Raw genomic sequence first — 24,914 nt, 5'->3', positions numbered from 1 at the left:
GAGCTTCAGTCTTGATGGAGTTGCTGATTCCTTGTCAAAAAGTTGACATGACATCTCAACAACGGCGCCTTTGTCCAGGTAGTCCAACACACACACATGCTACCCTCGATAAAAAGATGTGAATGTAGTGGCGAATTCAATGTGTCCTTTCTTTTTGTCTCTTTGTTCTGAAAAATATGTAGAATTCAATATACAAGTTTCCCCTGCATTCATATAGTCTTTACATCATACATACAGTATATATATTCTCAGAATTGTATATATTAATTATACTCTTATCAGTATTTAAAATAGGTCAGGCCGTTCTTACAATGTGGTAAGACAGACCTTCAAAAGTGTCCACAGGTTATAAGAGGCACTGTTTTGTGTTTCTAAAACCTGACTTAAAAATAAATAGGATGTCATGCTTGCAGGCCAAGTCACTGTTGCAGCGAAGCAGTAAGTAGCTCATTAATCTTTGTCCCCATCCTCGCTACTTCCTGCATAAAACAGACAAAAAACAGGCAGCGTTAGCATCTTTCAACCCCCCAAAAAGGTGGGCACATTTCTATGGAAGTTGGCACAATTATTATTTTTTTTACTTCATTCATTCATTCATGGTATGATACTGTAATTTAGGTTGTGGCAATATGCTGTGGCCAATAACTACACGATTTCCAGTCTGGGATTAAGCCTAATACCAAGATAAATAATCTTTCGAATGCCATATTATCTACAAGTCCATGCATGTTGTAGATACAAGAGTCAAGGCTGAAAAAAGGGCAAAATGTCAGAGAAAAACAATTAGACCTCATTTATCCAATTGAAACCAAAACAAATGTTTATGTCTACCAGTAAAAAAATAAATAAATTGAGACCCACCTCCTACGGAGTCCATATCGGAGTCAGAAATGTGAGTGATGGAGAAACGGGACACATTTGAGGGAGAGACGGTGAAGCGGGATAACTGTACAGCTTTGGGGTCTGGAGCTTCGGGGACGGAGCGGGGTGGAGGTGAATCAGACGCCGCTGAGGATGTCGGGAGAGGGAGCAGGGGGAAATCATCTTCCCACTCAAACCCTGCACCTGAGAAGAGACAATAGCAAAACGTATCTAGAAAACAGACCGATACAAGCACGTATTTGCTGCAATGTGAGAATAATTCATACAAAGAATTGTAACCGTGTACTTACTTTCCTCTGAGATGTTTCCATCTGAGGAATCATCTGAGGCATTAGTCCTGTCTTGGGATTTGGTAAGTAGACACTGACCCTCTGCTCCAAAAAGGAAACCATGCTCAGCCAGTTCCTTAGTTGGGCTTTCCTGGTGGCAATTTTTTTGTTAAACATTAGAAAATGGGAAATGACTTGTCAGACAGAACTGGGTAGGCGAATCAAATAAAATACATACTAATGAAGGTCTTGCTAGTAGCTCACCTGGTCAAACAGGTAGACAGTAACGTCATCAAAAAACGACACGGTCTTTTCCTTGTGTTCAGGCTTCCCCTCAAGATCTTCTGTTGTCAGGACTGTGGGCACCTTAAGCAGGCTGCGCAGCTTGTGGGCCTCGCTGTCATCACTCACCACAATGGGGACGGGGTAATACTCTTCTTCGCTATCCTCCCCTCCACTTTGTTCCTGTGCACTGTAGGTTCGCAACTCCTCATCTGACTCATCACTGTCATCAGTGTCACCATCCTCCTCATCAGCCTGTTCCCCATTACCTGGAGATCCTTGACCCTCTTTTGCAGCGGAAGTAGTAGATAATGGTGGAGGACTGGAGGAAGAAAAACGTCTGGAACTGGCTGTGAGCTGCAACTCCACCTCATCTTTGGGTAAAATATGTGTGATTTCACCAGATTTCCCAAATGGCTTGTATTGAATTGTCTTGATGGGCGTTGGCACAATATTTTCGATCGTTTCCAAATCTTGAACAGGGTTCTTCACATCTTCTGCTTGTTCCTTCTCAGCCTTGATATTAGAGATACAATCTCCATTCAGGGCATCGAGGGCTTCTTCCATTGCTCCCACCACCTCTGCTGCCCAATCTCCCAGGGACGAGCTCTCTTCCTGAGATGGCCATTCATCCAGACCACCCTCTGCTATTGAAGCATTATCAGAGTGCTCAAGATTTAGCCCCAATGCTTCATCATGGTTGCATTCTTCTATCAAGTATGCCTCTAAGTCTTGTGGTGAGGAGGAGTCTGTGCCTTCATTTAATATGTGTCTTATTTCAAGTTCTTCCTGCTCTTCATTCGTTATCTCACCCTTCTCATCACCCACTTGCTGTTCCTGTTCAAAACTTTGTTCAGCTCTAACACTCTCTGATACTTCTTCCCCGTCATCCCTTGACTGTCTTTCATTTTCGTAGTCAGAAAAATAGGCAGAGTCTCTGTATGGAGTCTTCATGCTCAGTGGTAAAAGGATGTGTTCTCCTGTCTGTGAAGCTTCTCTGACTAAATCTTCACTCAGTGGTAGCTCGCTCTCATCGGCCACTGCTTTCGGCTTGGCTCCCTGCTCCTTCTGTGTTTTGTCTTCCTCTATGCAAGTATCAAGGGTAGACTTTCCCAGCGGTTGCTCGCGGGGTTCGTGGGGTTCTTTGAGTACAAACTCTGGGCTCTCGTAGTTTTCTGTGTCATAGCCACTGTCCATAGCTTTCGGATGGGAGCACACAGGGCTGAAACCATCGCAAGACCCAGATGTCGATGGCAGATCCATGGAATCCATTGAATCAGGTGTTCCGACCTGCTTCTGGAGTGACTTTAAAGCAGGAGAAACATTCAGCTCATTGGACTCATCAGCAAAGATGCCTGAGGTAACATCAGTGAAATCATCTGTGATGTCGTCATCCTCATCGTTTTCGCTACAGTCAAGGATGTCAACAAGGCTCACACTGGAGCCTTCTCGGTCGACTCCACTATCGCCAGTGTGACTCAAATCTGACTGTGGATCTGTGAAGGCCACCATCACATGCATGTTATCAGCGGGAGGAAGAGGAGGATCTTTTTCCATTGTTGGTGTCACTTCATCTATTTTAGGTTCTGTTGGTTTCAACGCGATTGAATTTTCATCAATTACATCGTCCCTTTTTTCTTTGGATGGCGCATCATGAAATGTAAGGTCGACATATTGCTCTCCACTGTCCTCTGAATGTATGAAGGCAGGTTTGGCCACAATTGGACCCCCTGGAGCTGGTGACAGATTGATCATCTCCTCATTGCTTGGGATGTCAACAACTTTATCACTGATGTAGTTGCTTTGACTGTAGTTGTGACTGTAGCTGTTGTTTCTGACTAGCAAGCCAGTAAGTGGGTCAACAAAGTGTGAGTGGCAGCATTCTCCGGATGCTGGCATCTGTGTTTCAACATCATGGGACAGGTAGACATGGGCATTGCAGTTGTCTGAGGGCACCATTGAGTGATGTTTGTTCAGACTAAGGCAGGCACTGTTATCTTTGGCCTGGTGGGACTCAAGATAGCCAATGGGTTTAGGCAGAGAGTGGAAGGCGAGAGTATGCTCCTCTGGCCATGAGTCCTCAATATCTGTACTTGGAATTGTATAATGAAAATCCACATAAGCATCTTGTTTGTAACTGTGGCTTGCACGTCTGGGATGACTTACATTGTTATGGCTGTGTTTTGAAGGCCAAGTGTTACAGTTGTGTCTCTCAACATATATGTACTCCTCGTCTTCCTCTGAATCACTGTCTTTTTGCTTGCTGAAGAGTGCACCCTCTGTATCCACGTTAATACATACAGAGTGGCCATTGTGCCTGGTGTGGCTGGGCATTGTCTTCCTCAGGGAGCCCATCATGTCATAATAGCCCCCTGTCACATTCTTCCCCATGACAGAGGTCTGACTTGTGTCCAGGTAAGTGTCTCTGTAGGCCTGCTGAGGTGGACTTTTTACAGAGGGTGATATACCTAGAGGGTGCTCCAACTCACCCAAGGCCTGTCGCAGGCTCCTGGAACCCCAGCTTTCCCGATGATGCTCAGTGGCAACCTCGCCCCTCATCAAATAATGATCTATTCCCAATGGTGGAGAGTGTTCAAAGTAATAACCACCATCTCTGTCTTTATAGGACACGTAGTGACTAGACTCCCATGGATGTATGGGGCTGTGGTCTGACACTTGCCCTAAAAGGGGTTCCATTGTGAGGGAGATAGCCGGACTTGAGTCATTAGAATCATATACATCTGCCTTGTGGATATCTGCAGAACAATAGGAACCCATGCTCTTGGCCTCAGATGGGCAGGCCATGCATTCACCTGAGTCTGCACTGCCAGTCAGAAAGCTCCCATTGCTGCCTGGGTAGTCTGGACTGTATGAGGACATTGTATATTCTGGATCAATGTTACAATCTATTGGCTCTTCGATGCGGATATAGTATTCACTGTTCACTGAGGGGCTATTGGCAGTGAGGACAGGTAGTATGCCAGTAGCATGTAGATGTTTTGACCGATAGCATGATGGAGACACTACGTGGTTGTGGTTCTCCATTGGGCAGCCTCCCATGATGCCACCAGGAGGGTAAAATGCTTCCTGACAATGATGACCGACCTGCTCCAGGGTAGCAGAAGAGTCTGAATCTCTGTATGATTCGCCAGCTCTGGCTTGCTCCCACTTGTACTCAAAGTTTAGGCCATGACTGGTCTCGGTGACTGTCAGTATGTCATCCCCAGACTCTGAGTGGTAGCCATCCCCAGCTGAAAATTGCTCAAGCAGTGGGAAAGAGGAGGAGGTTGAGGTGGGGTGATTCCGGGACATTGCCGAGGCACCACAGTGGCTGTTGAATCCAGTATTGGGACACAAAGAGTTCCATCGTCTCTCAAAATCTTCTTCTGCCTCACTGGCCCCCTTGGCACATAGATAGCTAAGCAACAAGTGTACTTCCTCTGCGTTGGGTCTCTGATCAGGCTGGAGCCAGCAGAACTGCATTACCTCATACCTGAGAAGCACAAACATAAGACCAATAGAAAATCAGAGACGGAGGGCTTCTGCAAGTTCTATCAAATTAGGCAGTTGTTAGCCTAATTACTTAGAATACCCTAAATTCATTATATGAGTAGAATCCTGTGCAAATATTCTACAGTACAGCATTTTTATTACTGTATTATTTCCTTTTTGAAAATCAAACCAATCAAAAGAATGTTTAATCTAAGAAAAACAAGCAGTTCCCCGACTCAAGATATCCTCCTGGGACCCAGCCATGTTAACTGCCTGTAATGTGTCTGTAAGTGTCCTTGCGTGTCTTACCAGCGCTCAGCCAGGGGCACTTTGAGCAGTGGTTTGGGCAGTCGCAGCTGCTGCTCCCTCACGGCATAAGTCAGGACTTGCCTATCAGAGTAATGTCTGTAGGGCTGGTTGCCCATTTCAAACAGCTCCCAAATGGTCACACCCAGGGACCTAAGATACAAGATAACATGGACATTGTGCAAAGAAACATAAAACTGCATTCAGAACCATTATTTCTATGAATACATATTTGGCACGGTTCGGAAGCACTTTTTGTTAAACTTTTTACGCCCGTTTGGACTTCACTCATTCCTTGATTTGCATTTTGTCTTGCTGTGGGTGTGCACCAAAGACCTCTCCTTACTTAAAAAAAAACCCACTATATCCTTGGCAAACACAGGTTTTAGAATTGTTTTCTCTTATATCCAAGCCTTTGAATGTTATAAATATTTAACTCTAACTCTAAGCTATTAAACAAAATATACATATATATATATACACAATGCTGTGTGTGTGTTGATCCTACCACATGTTGCTCTGTTGGGTCTGCTCAGCCACCAGCAGGTTTCCATGCACCTCGTCTACCAATTCTGGAGCAATCCAACGCAATGGAACATACATTTGATCTGAAGTCACATAGTAGTCATCCTGAAAGGAAGCATGGTTAAAGTATTCACACTCTGACAGGGATTATTGAGGTAAAATAAGCCTGAATCAGCTCCTTCAATTAATTAAGTAATTTATTTGCAAACTAAAGGCCTTTAGATTTTCTTTTTTACTAACCTTATACTTGTTGTGGGACAGACCATAATCTCCAATCTTTACTGAGACATTAGCAGACAACAAGCAGTTCCTCAAAGCCAGGTCACTGGTGGGAAAGATGGAGGTAGGGGAGGTGGAGGAGCAACAAAAAGCTGTTACAGTTCTTCAGTTCATACAAACCAGAAGACTGCAGGACATTTATATTAATATTTTATGAATATAGAATACAATTTTGCATGCAAAAACAATCTTTTTTTATTTTTATTTTTTCATTTTGACAAGATTAAAACTCGTATCTCTTAATGCACATATCAACATCAACTCTTGCCTCTGAAAGTGCTGCAGACTGAGTGGATGTTTTAGACGTTCTGGGGATGAGGGGTCACCGCCTGCAACAAAATCACTGATGCTGGAGTATGTGAGGTTGCACTCAGGCAGCACCAGGATATTGTTCCAGGAAGCAACCGACAAGCAAAAGGAGGATTTGCCTCATCATGGCAAGATACAGACTTGTTATTTTGTTATTTTTGGCATGTTTGTGATATTTCTGTCAGTGTTTTTTGTTTGCTTTGGTTTTTCTCCCCTTGGTGTTTGTCTGGAGCTGGGCGGAGCCGGAGTCACCACTCACCGGCACCTGACCCAGCCTCACTCTTTTGTCTGCATTGAGGGTCCAGATCTCAGTTCTTCATGACAATTTCGTGGCACAAACTGGTGGATACCTGTGTGCAAAGCTGTGATTATGCAAATGCAAGAGTCCTGAGGCGATGTCACAAGCCATTCTTTGAAGAATCAATGGCTCAGGGGTCATGGTTTCTGAAGTTCTGCAGCTTCGGAGGTACCCCTTCACATCCCCCTAGAGGCAAGAGACATAATAAGTATGTTACAATATCTGACCACTGGAGGGCAGTCTGGTCATTGTATAGTACTAAATAGGAGGAAGCGTCACCCATTTCTTGAAATTAGAACTTGGATTGTTGAATGAGTGTTAACATTGGGTCTTAACGAATATTTTCCACTGCATATCTGAGGGAATTATCGATATTTTTTGACTCTACTCATCTCCTTGACAAAACTTTTATTCCCTCCTCTTCTTACTAAGGAGTTTAAGTTTGCTAAAACAGACCAAGCACTTTCTGTCATCGCTGGTTAATAATGATTAGTTGATTGATTAATCAAAAGAAAATTAGTAGTTTCATTAATTTTATTTTTTCAAGCAAAACTTCACTGACATTTTATAGACAAAATGAGTAAACTATTAATGACAATAGTAATTTACAGATTAAAGGTCTTTTCGGCTCAATTTCAAATTAATATATGATTATTTCAATAATGTTTAAACACCAAACGTGGAACAGCCTTAATATGAAATCAACAGTACTATAGGCCACTGTCACTTAGATACAGCACTCCTTAATGTGCTCCTTGCACACTGTGAGCTCCTCTGCCCACTCTTGCCCTGTGGGTTTGGTAACTCACCAGTGGACAAAACTCCATCACCAGCAGGTAGGGAGTGATCTCAGTGCACTGGGCCAAACACTGCACCAGAGCATGGTGCTGGAGGGTACTGGAGAGCAGAGCGGGTGGGCAAGAGCATGAGGTCGTAGCACAGCACGGGACAAAAAGTGAGTTGTAACAGTTTTATGTGTTGAACCATAGAGCATTAACAGGCATGACGTACAAATCACAGACAAGTCCATTAGCAGGCTACATTTAAGTGCACAGTACAAACAGATGTTAGCAGGCTACATTCAAGAACCTACAACACAACCCCTTATATCCTGAGCTGAAGAGATTCATCAATAGGGATTATTTTTATTTTTACACCCTTTCTGATTTACTTCACTAACTTTGAAGACTGAATTTCCCCATGCAATAGTTCCTTTTTATATGTGAATAAGGATTTCCACGTGGAAGGAAAATTTCCCAAAAATAGCTCGACAGCACAATACGTCCGTACATGGATGAGTTTCCTTCCCATCGATGACAGACGGTAATGCAAAAATCAAAAGAAACACCACAAACAGACGACAGAAGGAAATGTGTACCGGTAAGGCTGTGCTTCCTCCAGGAAGTGCATCTGGTCCTGCACACTGGCACTGGCTTTGAGTTCCTTCACCACCACTTGGGTGGTATTTCGACCTGTAGTCACCTCCCCCAAGAGAACCTGAAACAGTGCAGATTGCACATACGTATGGGGCAGACAGACCGACATTTAGAGCCGAAAAAATACAAAAAACATTCAGCATGGAGTGGGAGTGATCAGACAGACAAGACGACATACAGCAGTCGAGCAGGAATTCAGCGAGAGACAAACACATTTACCGATGACATACCCAGTCAATGCACAGAAGAATGGAGTGGAGGGACGTCATGGGAGAATAGTATGAGTTGAAAAGCAGACAAAGATGGGAGAGGGGGCGAGAGATAGAACAAGAACACGTTATCTGCTTGTAAAATCAAGATACCACACTCCATGCTTCAGCGTGCAGTGACGGGCTAGGACTTTGACATTTTCATCATTGTAAAAAGGTAGTCTCAGGGTCTCGGTGTCTCCCCTCCGGGGCAAGCGAACATCAGAGGCGCAGGAATCAGACACGCAGATATTACACGTCACGCAGCATGTCAACAATTTTTAACTGGCCCCCCAAACCAGACACTCCTGGGATCACAGCAAGAGCTAACATCCATGATGTGAGACTCACTTATGCTGCGTGTCGTCTACCTGGCAGGTAGCTATAGCTGCAGGGACAGCGGGAGCTACTGTGAAAAACACCAGCAGGAAGTTGGGAATATTGACGTGTCACAAGTGGGCCTACCTTCCCGAACCAGCCATTCCCAATCTCTTTCAGGTAGAGAAGACTGTGCCGGCCAAGATCTGTGGATTTGAGGAGTTGGACTGGAGGTAGAGAAGGAAGAGGAAAAGGTGTTGATGATTACATGGAATCCTTCCCATGTAATGGCATGAACAGTTATTTAGCTGAAAAGCTTCTCAGTCTGATTTCTGTTTACATTTTCTATGTGTGGTTTACTCTTTGTACTGAAGTGGAGGCCATCCTTCATCACGGTTAGTAATTTAATCAGATGTGGGCAGAATGAATTAAAAAAAAAACATTATGTGTATTTTGTTTGCACTTAGAATAAGACTATTTTCCGACTTACCGGTAATACAACGCATGCACTGCAGGCTGATGTCTGCTAAGCCAACATGTTTCTTTATGCATCCACATACCGGTACTAAAGATTTTAAATGCCACAATTTCACTAGTAGGAAAAACATTGATATCCTCTTTACAGTATTTTAATTTCATTCCAATTTGGTGTTGGACCAATAATTCTATTATTCAGTTGAAGATCTCAAACATTCACAATTAATTTAGAACTCAAGAAACTGCACATCATACAGAGATGAATCAATGATAGAGAATTAAAAAAAAAAGCTTGTATAGCAGTGCCATGACAGAACACACCATACTCAGCGGTAGTAGAGTATGACAAACAATGAAATGTTTGAGCAAGTCAGTGGATGTTACCCATGGCCCTCGAGTAAACAAACGTAACTCCGCTCTCAGCCTATACTGATATGACTCTGGCACCGACCTGTCTGGCTGTCCTCCAAACCACTGATGCATCTCTGTCAGCATTCCCCGATTGACTCGAGTCCTTCCTGGCTGACGAACACGCCCGACCGTAATGTTCCAGCTCAGCCAAATGAAACAGGACTGATGGCATCCACCTCTTTGCCCCTCCAACTCTAACCCCTCACCATCTATAATATCTTTCTTTCTTTCCACATCTCCCACAATGATGGATCGGGGCTTACGGGCACACAGATACATCTTTGTAGCGATGTCCTCCCCCCCTCCAGTCCACACAGTCCAGCTACTGTGTGGAGGCCATATTGGACAGCCCTGTCTCTTTCCCCACACTCGTCATTCTTTACACCCACTCACGCTTTCTCCAGTGCTGTGGAGAACAACCACCATTGTCTTGTTGCTCAGGGCAGCATGGCACCAGTTAGGACCAGTTACTACCCACAGACGGGGGCTATTATCCACCAGCTCCGTGGAATAAGAATGGACTGAGACTGGACAATAACTGTGACAAGCAATGGGTCCATGGTTTCCACCTCCAATATTCATGATACTGGTGGAACGATAGTTGGAGGTTGGGTCCATATTTCAAATATGTGTGTGGGTGGGGGGGGGGGGCAAACTGCTTACATCTGGTAAGACCTCTGATCTCTTTACAGCAAATGCACTAACTAAATTTTATCTTTTTGCAGCACTCTCTGGTGTTTTCTAAGCTGTGAGCTGCCGCTAAGCACCTCAGCCTGAATGCGTCTGGCTTTATCGCTAAAGTAGCCAGGAAGTCTTCAGTCAGACGCACAGCAGCTAAATCACTCAGAGCCTAATGGAAGTCCCATTTTGCCCATTCAGTCCAGTGAATCCCGGTCAGGGCGCTGCTGCCGAGGCACTGAGCTTTAGTGCCGACCTCGGACAGACATTCACATTCACATATGACATTTTGAATGTGTGACTCGCAGAGACATATCAGCATGGGGAGAGTGACTAGTGTGTGATGTTATTCAGCAGATCTCAAAGTGTTTTTTTCTGAAAGATGCATAGAATACATGTATATTGAAAACGCCTCAGGATGAGGAAATCACACAAACATTGCATTCATGTACTGTACATGAGTGCTTTCACGTCTGTGTAGTGCTTCACATTAGAGTGGGTGGGAGTTGAGTTGGTTTTTGCAGAAGAGAACAGCTGCATATGGGTGCGTCCCGGGGTCCGCGCCATGGACTGATCCAACCACATACGGGACTGGGGTTCATTAGGAACTCCACCTATTCATGAAGCCTTTTGACAGCCCCAGCGCTCAAAAGAATGGGAGAGGAGATGGAAACATTTGCTGAAAGTAAGCAGACTTTCTCATGGTAACCAAGTCATTCAACTCCATGCATATCTTATCGCTCAGAAATCTCTGCAAGTTCGAAACCCGAAACTTATTTCGTTTGCTTCAGGGCAGCTGCAACACTTTTCATTTTCCTCGCAATGCGGAACAATGCAGATTAATTTAAGATGGTAAAATAAAAGTAAATTCATATCCAACATGTATCTAAACAAACAAACACAAATATCTACAAAACATAGTATGGATACATGTTTGGAAAAGGAGTCTGGCTCAGTATAAACTGGGTAGAGTGGTATAAACTGAGCCAGATTAAGATTATGGATTGTAGCAAAAAAAAAAAAAGGATAACATTTAAAGCATTAGCCAATTGATGAGTAAGATGGATCCGCTTCAGCCAAACCTATTCTCATGAAAAAACAGAAATCTATGTCCTCAGATGATGTCACTGGGTGAGGCAGCGCTGAATGTAATGAATCCCTAACCACTGTCACCATATGGTTTCTATTATTCACATAAAACAAACTTTAAAAAGTAACTTTTTCCCAAATCATAAAATATAGTGACAGACATGTGTCTTTGCAGTTTGCTTTCAGGTCATGCATAAATCTATTGCTTTTTTGGGGTGGGGAAACTGCCCAGCATGTGTTCACTGACACAAAAACTGAAAGCACATACTTCTGACTGAAACTTAAACAACTGGAAAACAAATCTTTCAAGCAATGTCAAAAGGAAATCCTGCAACAATTAATCTTTCGTCGTTCACAATAACTCCGACTTGAACTTTGATGCAGACTGATCTCTGGGTTAACGACATGGGCATGATCCATTAAGTCTCACTTTCACTCCAGAGTCGTGAGTTTATCAGGCAGCACCAGCTCATCAACGCACAACCACGGCCATTGTCAGTAAATGGACAGGGGAATAGAGAGGGATAGAGTGAAAGAGGAATATTCTCACTGGGGTTTTGTGCTCTCGCATGCCTGACATTCCGGTGAGCAGCAGTGTGGGCCGACTGCCTGAAAGTGATTATGCAACAAACAGATGTTTGTGGGAGAGTGAAAGTTAAAGAGTTCATTCTGTTGGGAGCTGCAAGTGAGGTATTGTGGGATAGGTGGAGGCCCGGATGACTGGGGCCCGCGCCGGGACATCATTTGCTCGGGGGGGGGGCTTCGACTAACTACAGATCCACAGCTCTATATCACACCCTTGAAATGTTCTTGCGTGTGTCATGCTCTGGCACTTTTACACAGCTATTGCACGGCTTGCATCAGTTTGTAGCAAATGACTGAAGCCGCAGATTCCGAAACTGACAAGCTGCCAGAAGTGATATTGTGATTGGATATCCTTTGAACATCTAGATCATGTTCTTTTCCTGTCAGCATCAAGAAAAATCCATTTAAACCTGCTGCAGAATTTTACTGAGTGGTAAAAACCTGTTGAACATCACTTTTCTCAACATAACCTTGTACAATTCTATTTAAAAAATAAAATAAAATTCATGACCACGCTGTGGGAATAGTTTTGTTTTTTTCTCTTTAAACTTTGCCCTGATATCACCTGTACACAATTAGATTTAAAAATGAATCCACTTCATCAGCTCACCCGATCGAGTCGGCTGCTTCGCCACTGGAAGGGACACCTCGGTGAGAGGAAGGATATAGACATCTGGGCTGGCCTGGGAGGCCGGCGAGGCCAAAGTGGACATATCTGCATGATACTCCTCCCTGTCCACATTCTTGAATTCCTGGAAAACAGATGCAAAGATGCAGGAAGACAGAGTGAAGGAGCAGGTTGCTTACGTCGCTCTAGTAACTGGTAATATGTAAGGTCAGGTTAGCCCTTGAAGATGCACCTGGAGCTGCATATCAACTTTAAGCAACATGCAATCTTTGACTGCAATGCTGTAACGCATCATAGAGGAGTGGCAGAGGCACAGAACCAGCTGCAGTGTGGGGGGTGTTTTGTGAAAAGAAAACAGCTTTAATACCCAAAATTATGGTGAACTGTGCAGCTTTGAATGAATAATGCATGTCAAGAATCCAGCGAAACGTCTTGTGTTTTTATATGCAATATATCAGAGATAAGATTAATTCCAATAACTCTTTTTTTTCCAGGATCATTCAGCAAGACTTGCTTATCTTAACGCTGACATTCACTATTTAGTCAGTTTGGAGCGATGTATTATATAGAAATAAACCAAAATAGCATTACAGATGCATATTTTATAACTATCTAGTTGGAAAAATCCCTTTGAAGCACATTGCGGGTTGTGATGCAGAAGGGTTTTCATGACTTTTCTGTATTTCGTGTGTTCGACTGAGGTCTGGGCCGGATGAACAGATTCCTTTTGATGACCGTAGAGACACATCAGAGGATAAAACAGATGATGAAGTGGGGAGGGAGTTGGCTGCATCCATCCACAGACCGGATGTCAGAATAAAAGTCCCTTAGTTGGGAGTTCAAGAGTAGTTCGGTCCCAACACTGGAAAAATGTGACCTGTTGCAGCCCTCACCCACACACACACACGTAAACTTCCCCATCTCTCTCTTCACCCTGTCCCACAAGAATGTGAGCACATACACACAACACTCCCTTGGCTTCAGATCTAAATCTTCACACGGTCTCCATCGACATGTGGTTTCACTCTCTGCACACTGTCACCAAAACACACACACACACACACGCACGCACAAGGTACAACAATGTGATATATCATATCTCTCACACATCATTCAGTTATTGGTACAGTATCTGCAAATGATTAATAAAACTGAACAGGAGGCTTCAGAGAAGTCAAGATGATGCAAAATGCAAAGATGCAGTCAGAAAATGATCAGAGTTGGGGGGATGAAACCAGCGAATGCTTGAATGAGCCAGTTGACCAATCAACTGCGATGCTATCGGAACAAAAACCTGCCACATAAAAGAAAAGCACGGATATAATTTGACAATACAGATACATTTTCTTTTCATCCTCTTTACATCTTCATCCCTGCCAATTAAATGGATTATCTTACCTGTCCTCAGAGTCCACAGGTGAGGGTGGCATGTCAAATTCTCTCAGTTTAATAAAAAAAAAAAAAAACAATCATTATTTTTCTCTTTATACACACACACACTCAGTGGGCACCCCCAGCTTCCTTTGTCTGATGGTTGCAGGACAGCAAGAAGTTGGTGGAGCCAGCTGCACAAAAAAGGCATCATCACTCTGCAGCGGTAGTCTCACTGTTGAGTCCAGAGATGAGGAAGAGGAGGATAAGTGGCTTTGCAGCTGACCCCTGACTGTCCCTGGGATTTGCTGGTGATGGTGGGATAGAGGGATAGATTTAAAAAAAAAAGGGGGTGGGAGAGAGAGAGGAAGAAGGAGGAGCGCCATGTCCAAGTTTACAGGCGAGGCTGGGACCTCCAGTCATCTCGCGAGGAGGAGGAGAGAAATTGAGCCTCCTCAAAAATGTGAGGGAGAAAAATACAAGTGGGAAGAGAGGGGGGAATGGGTGAGGGGGTTCACATACTATATATCTGACATCACTCTCTCGCTTCCTTTCTTTTCTTCTCCCACAAAATCCGAAGAACATCTGGAGGGCAGTCCCCTTCCCCATGAAAGAAGACACACAACGATTACATCGCTGCCTCGTGGTCGTCTTGTTTTAAAGGAGGTTAAACAGCATCAGAGATGTAAAGAATCCTGATTTGGAGGAGTGTTTGTTGATTATAGAAGAAGGCATTTGATTGGCTTTTCTATGTGTTTTTGCAACTCGAGAAAATCTCCCCTCATTTTGTTAGAAGTTCAAGAGACATAGATTTACAGTAATCATACAAAAATGATAATGAGATAAAATGACTATTTGGTTGATCAGATTAATCACTGGCCAAGCCAAAATCAATATTAAAATTTTGCGTGCATATTGTTATCAAGCTTAAAAAATAAATGTTTGTGCATGTACTGTATATAGTTCATGTTGTGACTGTCACATCTGGACCACTTCTGGACTATTTGTTGTTGTATTTGGGTCAAGTGTAAGTAGGTCAAACAAATTTTGGTATGTGGGTCAGATCAGACTTTGCAGAAATAATACATTTTAGTAATTGAAGGATTTACAACATAAATATGCTCATGTTGCAGGTCCACTGATATGGTGCTGCTGAAAAGTTTAACCCTGAATTCAAAACCAAGTCCAAACTGCAAACTGGACGCAGCGGGGACGCATCTTTTCTCTCTCATCTCCTCTATAAGATTTTTTTTTTCCCCCTGAAATTCCTTCTTCCTGTTCTGGGAGAGTCTGTGTCTAATTCCAGATGGGGCCCTGAGGCCGGATGCACTGTGGGCTCATGGGTATGCCCTTCCTCACGCCCTAACTCTCTCTCTCCCCGCCGCCCCCTTTCTTCCCACCCTGGCCTCTTTTTTGGACACACCCTGACAGGTCCAAACTGGGTGGTCCAGCAAGAATGATATAAACCAGATCTAAGGAACATCATAAATGCTATATGTCTTTCAGAGATGATTACTGCAACGAAACATTAATCACATAAAGTGAAAAATGTCTTCTTGAGGAATTGTTTTCTTTCAGCTGAAAGAAGCAGCCCACCTTGAAGCGGATCGCGCCCTTCTTGCAGCAGAGGCAGGTCAGCATGAGGAAGACGAAGGTGAAGAGGCCCGAGAAGGAGATGGCCACCACAGCCAGAGAGGATGACCAGGACAGTTCACTCAGTGGAGCGCCATCTACAGGACACATCAAGTGTTACAATCAAACATTTGTTTGCCGCTCTCAATGACGGGAGCATTTCTGACATGCTTAGAAAACCGGAAAGAAATGCTTGTGCTGATTTACCACTTTCTCTTGGCAGCAGGAAAATATTTGAAACAAAGCACCCAAACAAAAAGGACATTTTTTACACAAGAATCTAGATGGGTGTTTTTCCCATGTGTCACTAGTACACATCCCTGCTTGGTGCGAAAGCTACAAGGAACAATCCCTTTGTTTTGACATGTTTTCTTATTTTTATTTTTTTAAATTCAATGATACCATCTGAGACGCAACGGTTACCAAGGAAATGGCGTGAACAGACTGCCGTGCAGGCAGTGTTGCCTTCAGCTGTAAATCTCTCACACTCGTTCCTGCCAAAAACAGTGCCACCCAGCTGCACACACACACACAGTACTCTGAGTGTATTTTTTGCAGCCAGTTTGCGCTGATCCTCTAAAAGCTTGTGCGTTTGGCTCAGGGTGAGGCAGCGGCTCTTAATATAATTGAACAGAGTGCGAACACAGTTGGTCAGGAAGAGAGAATGTGGGAAAAGACAATATAAACTCATGCAAATTTAACAGTTAAATATGGGATTAGCTGGCCATTTTGGGATTTTTGCTCAATGCCTACCTTCATGTTTTTTCCCAACGTTATGTAAAATCAATGCTATTGATCACAAAGGTTAATGAAATATAGAGGTCCTCCATGTTGTTAGCTGTAATGAGTCCAACTACAAAGAGACAAATGCCTCTTCCTATAGGTTGTTAGTTCTCAAGGACACGTTCCTCCGAGAGTTTAACTTAATACACTCAAGAACAGCAAACCCCGCTTAAAGCAGAGCGCACGGGACAGTGGACTGAATTTCTTTCCTCTCCATTTTTCTCGCTGATGCCAGTAGCTGGAGCACGACACGGCTCTCAGCTCAGAGGTGGCCCCATTTTTAGCCTCCTGAGGCAGAGAGCTGAAGCACATCCAGATGACTAAAAGATGAAAAGCGGCGCAAGAGGAGAGAAGAAAGGAGCTGAGAAGAAGAAGTTGAAACGCTATGTACTCCGCAGCATATCCCCCCCCAGAGAATCTCTATGAGAAACTCAGAGAGTTGAAGAGCTGCAGCTCTGAGTCTAACCGAGAGCAGACAGAAGCACAAACTGCAGCTATAGTGTTAAGTGTTAAGGCTCAGTCTACCTGACAGCCTCACATGTTTTCTCTACTCTTACCCATACGGCAGGCAGAAAAATCCATCAGCTCCTGTTTCTATGAGAACGTAAAATGCAAGCTTCATCCTGCAGATCATAACTCTTAACAGCTGTTAGAAGAAGCCCTTGATGTTCAAAGAGATTTCAACACAAGGAATGGAGCAGGGAGTTAAAAGGCGAGTGTGCCTCCCTAAAGCCCAAAACTTTGGAAACTTAATGCAGTATTTCTAGCAATCTGATTCCAGAGTTGAGTGGATGTCAAGTCGGTACATGTTCATCATTATGATGATTTTATAGACTATTTAAGCAATTTCCGGACAGTGTTTCTACTCTATGTAAATAACATAGAAAAGCTTTGCAGGCTTACTTTTCCCCCAAAACTATGAATCTATTTTGAAAAAGCACATGTATTCCCAAACTGAATGTTTTTTATTTATCCTTTTGTCCTTTTTGAACTCATGCACATTATCGCTGCAAGATGCATTTGTGTCCCTGAATGCTGGAATCTCCTCTGCATCCTGTATCCGGACCAGAAGTAGTGGTCTCAGCAGTCGGGCTCATCCTGGCAGTCAGTTGAACAGTTAGGTGAGTGACGTGTGCAACCAACATGCCCTAAACAGCTGCTGACAGACAGCAAAAGAATGGCCTACATTAACTGCTGATGCATGCCTTACAAGCGTAATTGTGTGCATGTAAATATATCTTCAAGTCTTTCTTAAAGATTACGACTGGAGGCCAAAACTCCATGTTTTAGCTGGATAAATATCCGGTTTGGAAATAAAATGGTGCATGAACATCTCTGTGAAACACTAAAGTTCTTTATCTCATTAGAGATATTCCCATTCCTATAAATAGCAGATATTCCCCCCTCTAGTAATAGGCGGCAGCATGAGCAGCATTTATGGTAGCTCTTCGGTCCTGCTAAGTGACCTTCAGGGTTTTAACTTCACTTAAGCATTACTTTCTGCATATTACATCTCATTATCCCCATAAACGCAAAGGGAAATCACAATAATGATGTCCATTGCACTCATGTTACAATCGGGAGTTAAGGAGCGCATGCAATCGATAGATGCATCCCAGTGTGAGAGACCTCATGCATTGAGTGTGTTTGTGAGCCAAAGCAGTGACAGAGACAAAGCTTCTTCCCTCACAGCCAGCTGAGGCACAGTATCAAAAATGCTGGCGCTGGCAAATTGAATTATTGTTCCCCTTTCTGTCCTCTACTACGCTGCAGCGTTACTGCTGACAGGGTGGTTTTTACCAAGCAGTGAAAGATGGGGAAGCAGATGGGTGGAGAGAGGGTTAACAAGCCCATATGAACTCCACACAAGCTTATGATCCGGTCATGGACAATCAGCGTACCAGTCTGCTAGTTCCTATGAAATGATGCAGGGATCGTCCTTCTGGTCATCTCACCCTGCAAACGCAAAGCTAGACAGACAGAAAGCTAAACAGACAGACACATGGAGGGGCAGACAGCTGTTAGACAACACCTATGGGTGATCTTCCATTTCTTTATTGCAAACACAAGCAATCGTCAGGGAGCCAGCGCCACGCTACTGACGCAGGCTGCAAAAGCCTTGACTGGTTTCCATGGTGATTGCTTCACCCAAAATCCTGCTCAGACTACCGCAAATGTAATACCTAAAGCTCACAAATGCTGTGGTGAAAACAAAGAACAACCTACCCCTCGTGCCAGATAGGAAATTAACTTTCTGCACTCATCTGAATAAAACTGGAGGCTTGTGCATTTTGGCACACAAAATAAAGCAGCAATAAGATTTGCTATATGAAACACGTTTTCCTCCTAATTTCAAGCATGCACGTGGTGTTGCTTTGCACGTGTAGCTGTCAATAAATGAATAATCCCCTTGAATCAAAATGTGTAGCTTCATAAATCTGGCTGTGAGTTCACTTGATTCTTCCCCATCGAATTTTCAATCAATATCCATTAAGCATGGATATAAAACAGAAACTAAAATAGAAACATATTCGTAGATTATCGGCAAGCATTTATGCTTTAAATTAATATACAGTTATGTGGCATTGTGCAAAAATATGCACAAAATATTTGTATAGCTAGATTTTAGTCAGTTTTTTTTGCATGTTTGACATTTGGGAGTCTTCACCCAGTGTTTTACTTTGAAAATCAACTGGATGATAGACACCGGCCCGGTGCCTGACTCTCTGCATGGCTCAATCTGCTCTCCGCAGTTTGACACGGCAGCCGTCAAAAATGGATTAGACATGTCTTTGAAGCTGAGCATAGCAGAGAGCTACTTCTATGATGCTAATGCAATATGCTGCAGCATTTCTGGTGGATCTGCTACAATTGTCTAAAATGTGTTTGGACAAACAAAAGTAGCATAATAATTATCGTGGGAAATGGGATATAAAGTAACTGTGGAGGCCACATAGTTACCAGTAAATACACATAAATCCTATTTTTAACTACGAATCAGACATGACAATTTGCATCAAAATATCCCCCCCCTGTTACTATTTGCACCCGACACACAAATGATTTGGCAGATCAGCCATTCACATCATGTGCGACTCCATTAATATAAGCAGGCAGCCCACGTGTTGTAACCTCATCACACAGGAAGCTGCAATTCACAGCAACTAACCATGAAGCTCATCCCCCTAGAGCGGTCATGTTATCTCTGCTCTGCAACCTTGTACGACCTCCGGAGCACCTGGGTCGTATTGTCTCCTCGTGCATGTTATTTCTGTGTGTATCTATCTGTGCATGGATGCATTGTCGACCTGATATTTTCTGCCCAATCTTCGGTGTAGCCTCAGCTGTCTCTGTCCTGCATGGCAGCAGACAGTTCCAACCTGAGGCGCTCGCTAGCATCCCCAGACCACAACAATGCCCAGCAACACCTCAATCTCATCCAGGTTATTAAGCACGCGGCTCCCCGCAGGGCCCTGTGGGCATGTCAGCATGATGGAATGCCCATACTCGGTATGGGCATAAACAGTGGTCAGATTTGTGCCTAAATTAATTAATCTGACTTGTATTTTGGCAGAGCATCACTATAATACTTTCAATTGTCAGCATGTTAACATGTTGTTTGGTCCCTTGCCATTATGAAATAATAAATAACTATGATACATCTTCTTTGACTTTTATAAAGTCCGACTAATCCACTGTTTCTAATCTATTTTTTCACCATTTATATGATGAAAAATTCAATGCAAAATGTGGGAGAAACAAGTAAAGTGCACTAATATAGAGCTTGAGTGTGTAATTAAATATTCAGAGAACAGGCTAAATGAATGGCCGTGACGCTAACATGAATATGTTCCGAGTGGCTAGCGTTTATAAAGAGCAGCACAGACGAAGGAGATTAAGGGTCTCTGGAGCGTGCAGTTCACGTGTAGCACAGCTGCATTGCAAATCAGTGAAGCATGGCAAAAGAAAAACAAGCCTTTGTGTAGATGTAAGGGCCATTGTGTTGTGCAGATGCTGTTAAAGTGAAGAGAATGTCTGACAAATTTCATGAGGATGAGTACGAAAGTCGGAAACGCGCGGGAACATCATGTCTCACCTGAGTAAACCCGGGGAACATGGGGACAGAGAATGATTGTGCCACACTGTCTGTCTGTCGGGGAGGGTCAACAGAGCAGGGGGAAATCTGCACTATCACACACACAGAAAAGATTTTGGAGCAGGGGTCCCAAGCTTATTCGCTGCACCAGTCCTCCACCCATCCCTATTATCTGACTCTTCTCGCTCTCAGTAGAGAGTTGTCTTCCACTTCATTTCAAAAAGTGCTACAAGTCATATTTTTCTACACACACACACACACACTCATTAACCTAAATGAGCTTTTTCATGTTGTTCTATATTATGTATGCTTCTGCCGTCCCGCCTCTGTGAAGATGAGTCTTCCAGAGAGGAAGAGCGAGAAAGACCACTGAAGCAGAATCTCTTCCCCTTACCCTCTGTCCCGCCTGGCACTGATTACACAGCATCACAGATGATGTGCATGGGGAATTACGCAACACACATACACACACACACACAACTCATAGGAGCAACCAATGCAGCTCATTATGATACAAAGACACAAAGTATTTAAGACGTATATTTCAATTATATATTAAGGTCTACAAATATATCTCATAGAAAAAAGGAACATGACATCATAATAATTCTGTGTGTTACCAATGTTGCATAGACAGCAGGCTACTTTTTGATTAAAAATGTATGTTGCGTTTCAGATCGGGCAAAGTTTATGTGGTCAGTTAGCACATTAGCACATTGCTTCAGAGTGTAGCGTCTTTTCAGGAATTAATGAGAGATGCTGGCTTGGTTTGTTATATGCGGTATGGCTGCGATGATTATACATGGTAACGGGGAGTACGCCATCGCCAAAGTGCCCCCCTGTTGTGCAACGGATTCAAAGCATGGTTGCCATGGAGACACTTTCAGTACATCACGCTGCCTTATTTCAATGTGTAGCGACATGCGAATTGGCTTCAAGTGTTTTTAACCGGAAATTGCACCAAGATTTAGAGCAGCCTTCTGGAATTATAAGGAATTTTCAGATACCTTATAATTCATATACAGTCCATATTGTATAACTGATAATAGCAAAAAGGGATCTGGAGGATGGTCACTTGTCCAGCTTCTGCAGTGCGGGACTTCACAATCAGGGAGTCCTGATCCAGGTGGCGATGAATAACATTCCAATGTTAATAATGGATGAGCTTATTTATGACCAAGAAGAAGCAGGGGAAATGGGCAAAACGAGAAACTAGGGCAAATGCTGTCACAGTGTGCAAATACTCACACGTCCATCCATCTACACACCAACCACACAGATGCTCTCTTTTTCTGCTCATTTGATCTCATACCAACATTTACAAATACAGAATATCTTACACACAGACGAAGGCACATCAAAAAATGTGCAATGCATATAGAAGTTCCAGTCTGTGATTGGCCAACAAGTTCTGAAATGCTGATAAAATCACCAAATAATGAATGTGACTCCATGAGATGCATTGCCATGGAAACTGCCTCAGCGCAGCCACTGGGATAGACATTGACTTCTCAACTATGTGGGCAGCCAGTGGCACTGACCCTCCCGGGTCACCCGTTAGCCAGATATAGCATGCGTCACTTCAGGTTGAGCAACAATACATATGGGATGTAAGTACTGTTAGCTCAAGTTCTTTTATTCAGTCAAATATTAAGAACTTTATTTGATTACTACAACATTCAACTTCTTTATTCTTGCCCTCCACTACATTTCGAAGATGAGGTCAGAGTCCCGTTTACAGACAAAATAGGCTTTGCTTGGAAGCTAAAGCAACATTTTTTAGGAACTGAGACAAAAAAAACAAAATACTAGACAGTATTTTGCCAGGCTGATAATCTAAATCTTTAGCTGATTGCCTCATATCAGCCAACTTTAATTTTTCCTGTCCACTCAGAGCAATTAAACTAAATGGAGCAGAAAATGCCTTTCAGAGTGATTTTGTTCCAGGTTTGGTCTCACAGGCTGTACACAGGTTGCCTTGCCTCACTTGTTTTTTTCATTTTTTCATTTAGTATTTTTCAGTTACAGTTGAAATGTTTGACCAATTTCAAATTGGTTTTAATTTGTATCAACACAGCAATCGGGTATAATTTAAGTTTAGAATTTTCAAGAGCCACTTGATAAACATTCCCTGTGACTACCTCTCTTGCAACATTTGTAAAAGAGGAGGCATATCAAATATCTGAGAATGTGCATAATTCAGATAAGAAGTAAAATGCACAGCTAAAAGAACAGAAATAAACTAAACACAGTGCACAGAAAGAAGTTGGATGTAAAGAGCTGGATGTTAAGACATCATTGGATGTAGTCGGACCTCAGGTAGCTCTGCTGATAAGCTGATATGCGCACCAATAAAGGCTTTGTGTTTCCTATAACCTTTTTTTTCCTCCACCGACATTCTTCTGCCTTCCTCTCTCACTTCCTCTGTCTCTGCGTCACAACACACTTAGAGCCAATCACCCGACTTCTCCACCGAGCGAGCACGGCCAGCAATGAATCCCTCTAAATCACAGGCTTAAGGGCCTGCTGTGATTTAGCAGGAAGGAGGAGGGTGCCCATGGCACACAGGGAGACAGATAGAGAGACAGACAGGCAGCTGTAAGATGTGGACAGCAACATAACGATGATACAGGTGAGGACACAGACAGGAAGATAGAAAAGATGAGACAAGAATTAAATCAGGAAAGTGGTCTATTGATTGAGTCAGTAAGTGCTCTGCAGTCAGTCAATGCAGTCGTCCTCTCTTGTCCTGGAGTCTAGTGATCAGCGTCTCTTGTGCAAAACTAAACAGATCAAAGATAACTGGATGTCTCGCTAACCAAGCAAATTAATTTAAAATGAATGCCTCATCTGAGAGACTAAAAAAGAATCATGAAATGAATGTGTTCCATTAGTGCACCCGTAATTGTATGGACAGGCAAACTAATAAATTAAATAATAGTTTTCATAATTTAATATAGAGAAGTAATCCTTTTTTTAGGTTTAAATATTTAGATCTTAAAAAAATGGATTGTGACTGAATATATTGAGATAAAACTGAAGTATAAATAAGATATAGGACATGCTTCCTGCATGTTCACCAAACATGTCAAACACTTAACATGCATAGAATGCTCTGGATGAATATATAGTACAGTAAAGTTACTTTACAATGTGCAAAAATGATACCAATTATATTTGTGTTGAGTGAAACAATATTTCTTTATCTACAGCTGAAGTGTAATATACGAGCAATGTATTGTTTGGATACTACTTATGAATACTGAATAAATTGGGGCCCAACTGCAGTATTTTGAATGAATAATTCATAAATATATATATTAAATATATTGCCTAGTGCTCACCTTGTTTTCATTGTGGGAACTCTCCACAGTGCTGAATCATCGACCCAGACACAACGCAAAAGGAAAGCTCAAGCCTTCCATCCAATTCATCAGCAGACATTGCAAATAAGCAACTTTCTTAAACATATTTTCAGAATATGAAATGGACGGAAAAGCAACTTGCACCTTGGACTACTTTTTTTTTTAGTGACCCAGTGAGCACTGCAGTTTTCACAAAAGCAAGCCAGAAAAAAAAAATGGCAAAAAAAAAAAGCCAGTCCTCAGTACAACATGCAATGTACCTCTTAAAATTGTGTGCTAATCCTATTCATCAGCTGAAATTATAGAAGGGAGTCAAAGTATTTTGTGCCTCTTGGATACCATAGAAACCATGAAGATGACAAGGCCAGCGGCACGTTACATAATAAAAATAGACATTTGTTCTTCTGTAAGCTCTGATCGTTTCACCATGATTTGAGAAACAGTCAGACTGTCGAGCCTCCATTCATCACCTCCCACAAACCTCTGCTTTTGCTCTAAGCAGCATCCCGACGGTCCAATTAGACTAGAGGGAGCCTCAGAAAGCAGCATTCCTCCTAACCTTCACCTTTGTATGTACTGTAGCTTTAAACTGCTCAGCTGACCTGATCCTCTGGCCTGAGGGAAATATCAGAGCTGGATGTTTGTGAACTTTAACAATGGCCAATCGTTTATACAATTATCAGTTTCATGTGAATGCAAAATCTCACACAAAACATGACTGGCCTAATAAGGACGCTCGCATCATAATGTGATGTCATCTCATCTCATCTCATCTCATCTCATAGAACCAGATGGGTGAGAATTGTCGTTTCTTTAAAGGACGCGTAATGGAATAACGGCGCATCGGAATGTCGTCTCACCTGCGCTGAGATGCGAGTTTACGCCGAAGCCGGTGCTGAAAACGACCGAGGACATCGTCACGAGAAGCGCCAGCGAATTCATCATCGGGGCAGGATATAAAACGGCAATGAAAGAAAACAAATTAGAAAGCACTATATCTTGAGCACGGCTTCATTTCTTCTTTCCGGACCGGCCCCTGTTGATCTTTCAACGCTCCCCTTCCATATCTCCTCTGACCGGCGTGATTAAGACCCCCCCCCCCCGCCGTCCTCCGGTAAAATGAGCCCCCGCAGGCCGAGGTGGATTATCTTTTTT

At 43.0% G+C, this 24,914-nt stretch overlaps 1 protein-coding gene across 1 annotated transcript; it reads right to left on the bottom strand.

The window, feature by feature from the left end:
- Window positions 1-224: 224 nt before the first annotated feature.
- On the bottom strand, window positions 225-24,680 carry aatkb (apoptosis-associated tyrosine kinase b). Its single transcript, XM_068754937.1, has 14 exons — window positions 24,620-24,680; window positions 15,480-15,613; window positions 12,495-12,636; window positions 8,792-8,871; window positions 8,021-8,139; window positions 7,452-7,539; window positions 6,695-6,828; window positions 5,997-6,081; window positions 5,740-5,861; window positions 5,235-5,384; window positions 1,416-4,926; window positions 1,173-1,302; window positions 862-1,065; window positions 225-479 (listed from the first exon to the last, which is right to left on the bottom strand). The coding sequence occupies exons 1-14, from the start codon at window positions 24,672-24,674 to the stop codon at window positions 451-453; spliced, it is 4,983 nt and encodes a 1,660-aa protein (XP_068611038.1). The 5' UTR covers window positions 24,675-24,680; the 3' UTR covers window positions 225-450.
- Window positions 24,681-24,914: the final 234 nt, after the last annotated feature.

This window comes from Brachionichthys hirsutus, chromosome 21, assembly GCF_040956055.1.
Source record: "Brachionichthys hirsutus isolate HB-005 chromosome 21, CSIRO-AGI_Bhir_v1, whole genome shotgun sequence".
Classification (NCBI taxonomy): Eukaryota; Metazoa; Chordata; class Actinopteri; order Lophiiformes; family Brachionichthyidae; genus Brachionichthys; species Brachionichthys hirsutus.
This window is presented reverse-complemented; position numbering and strand designations above follow the sequence as displayed.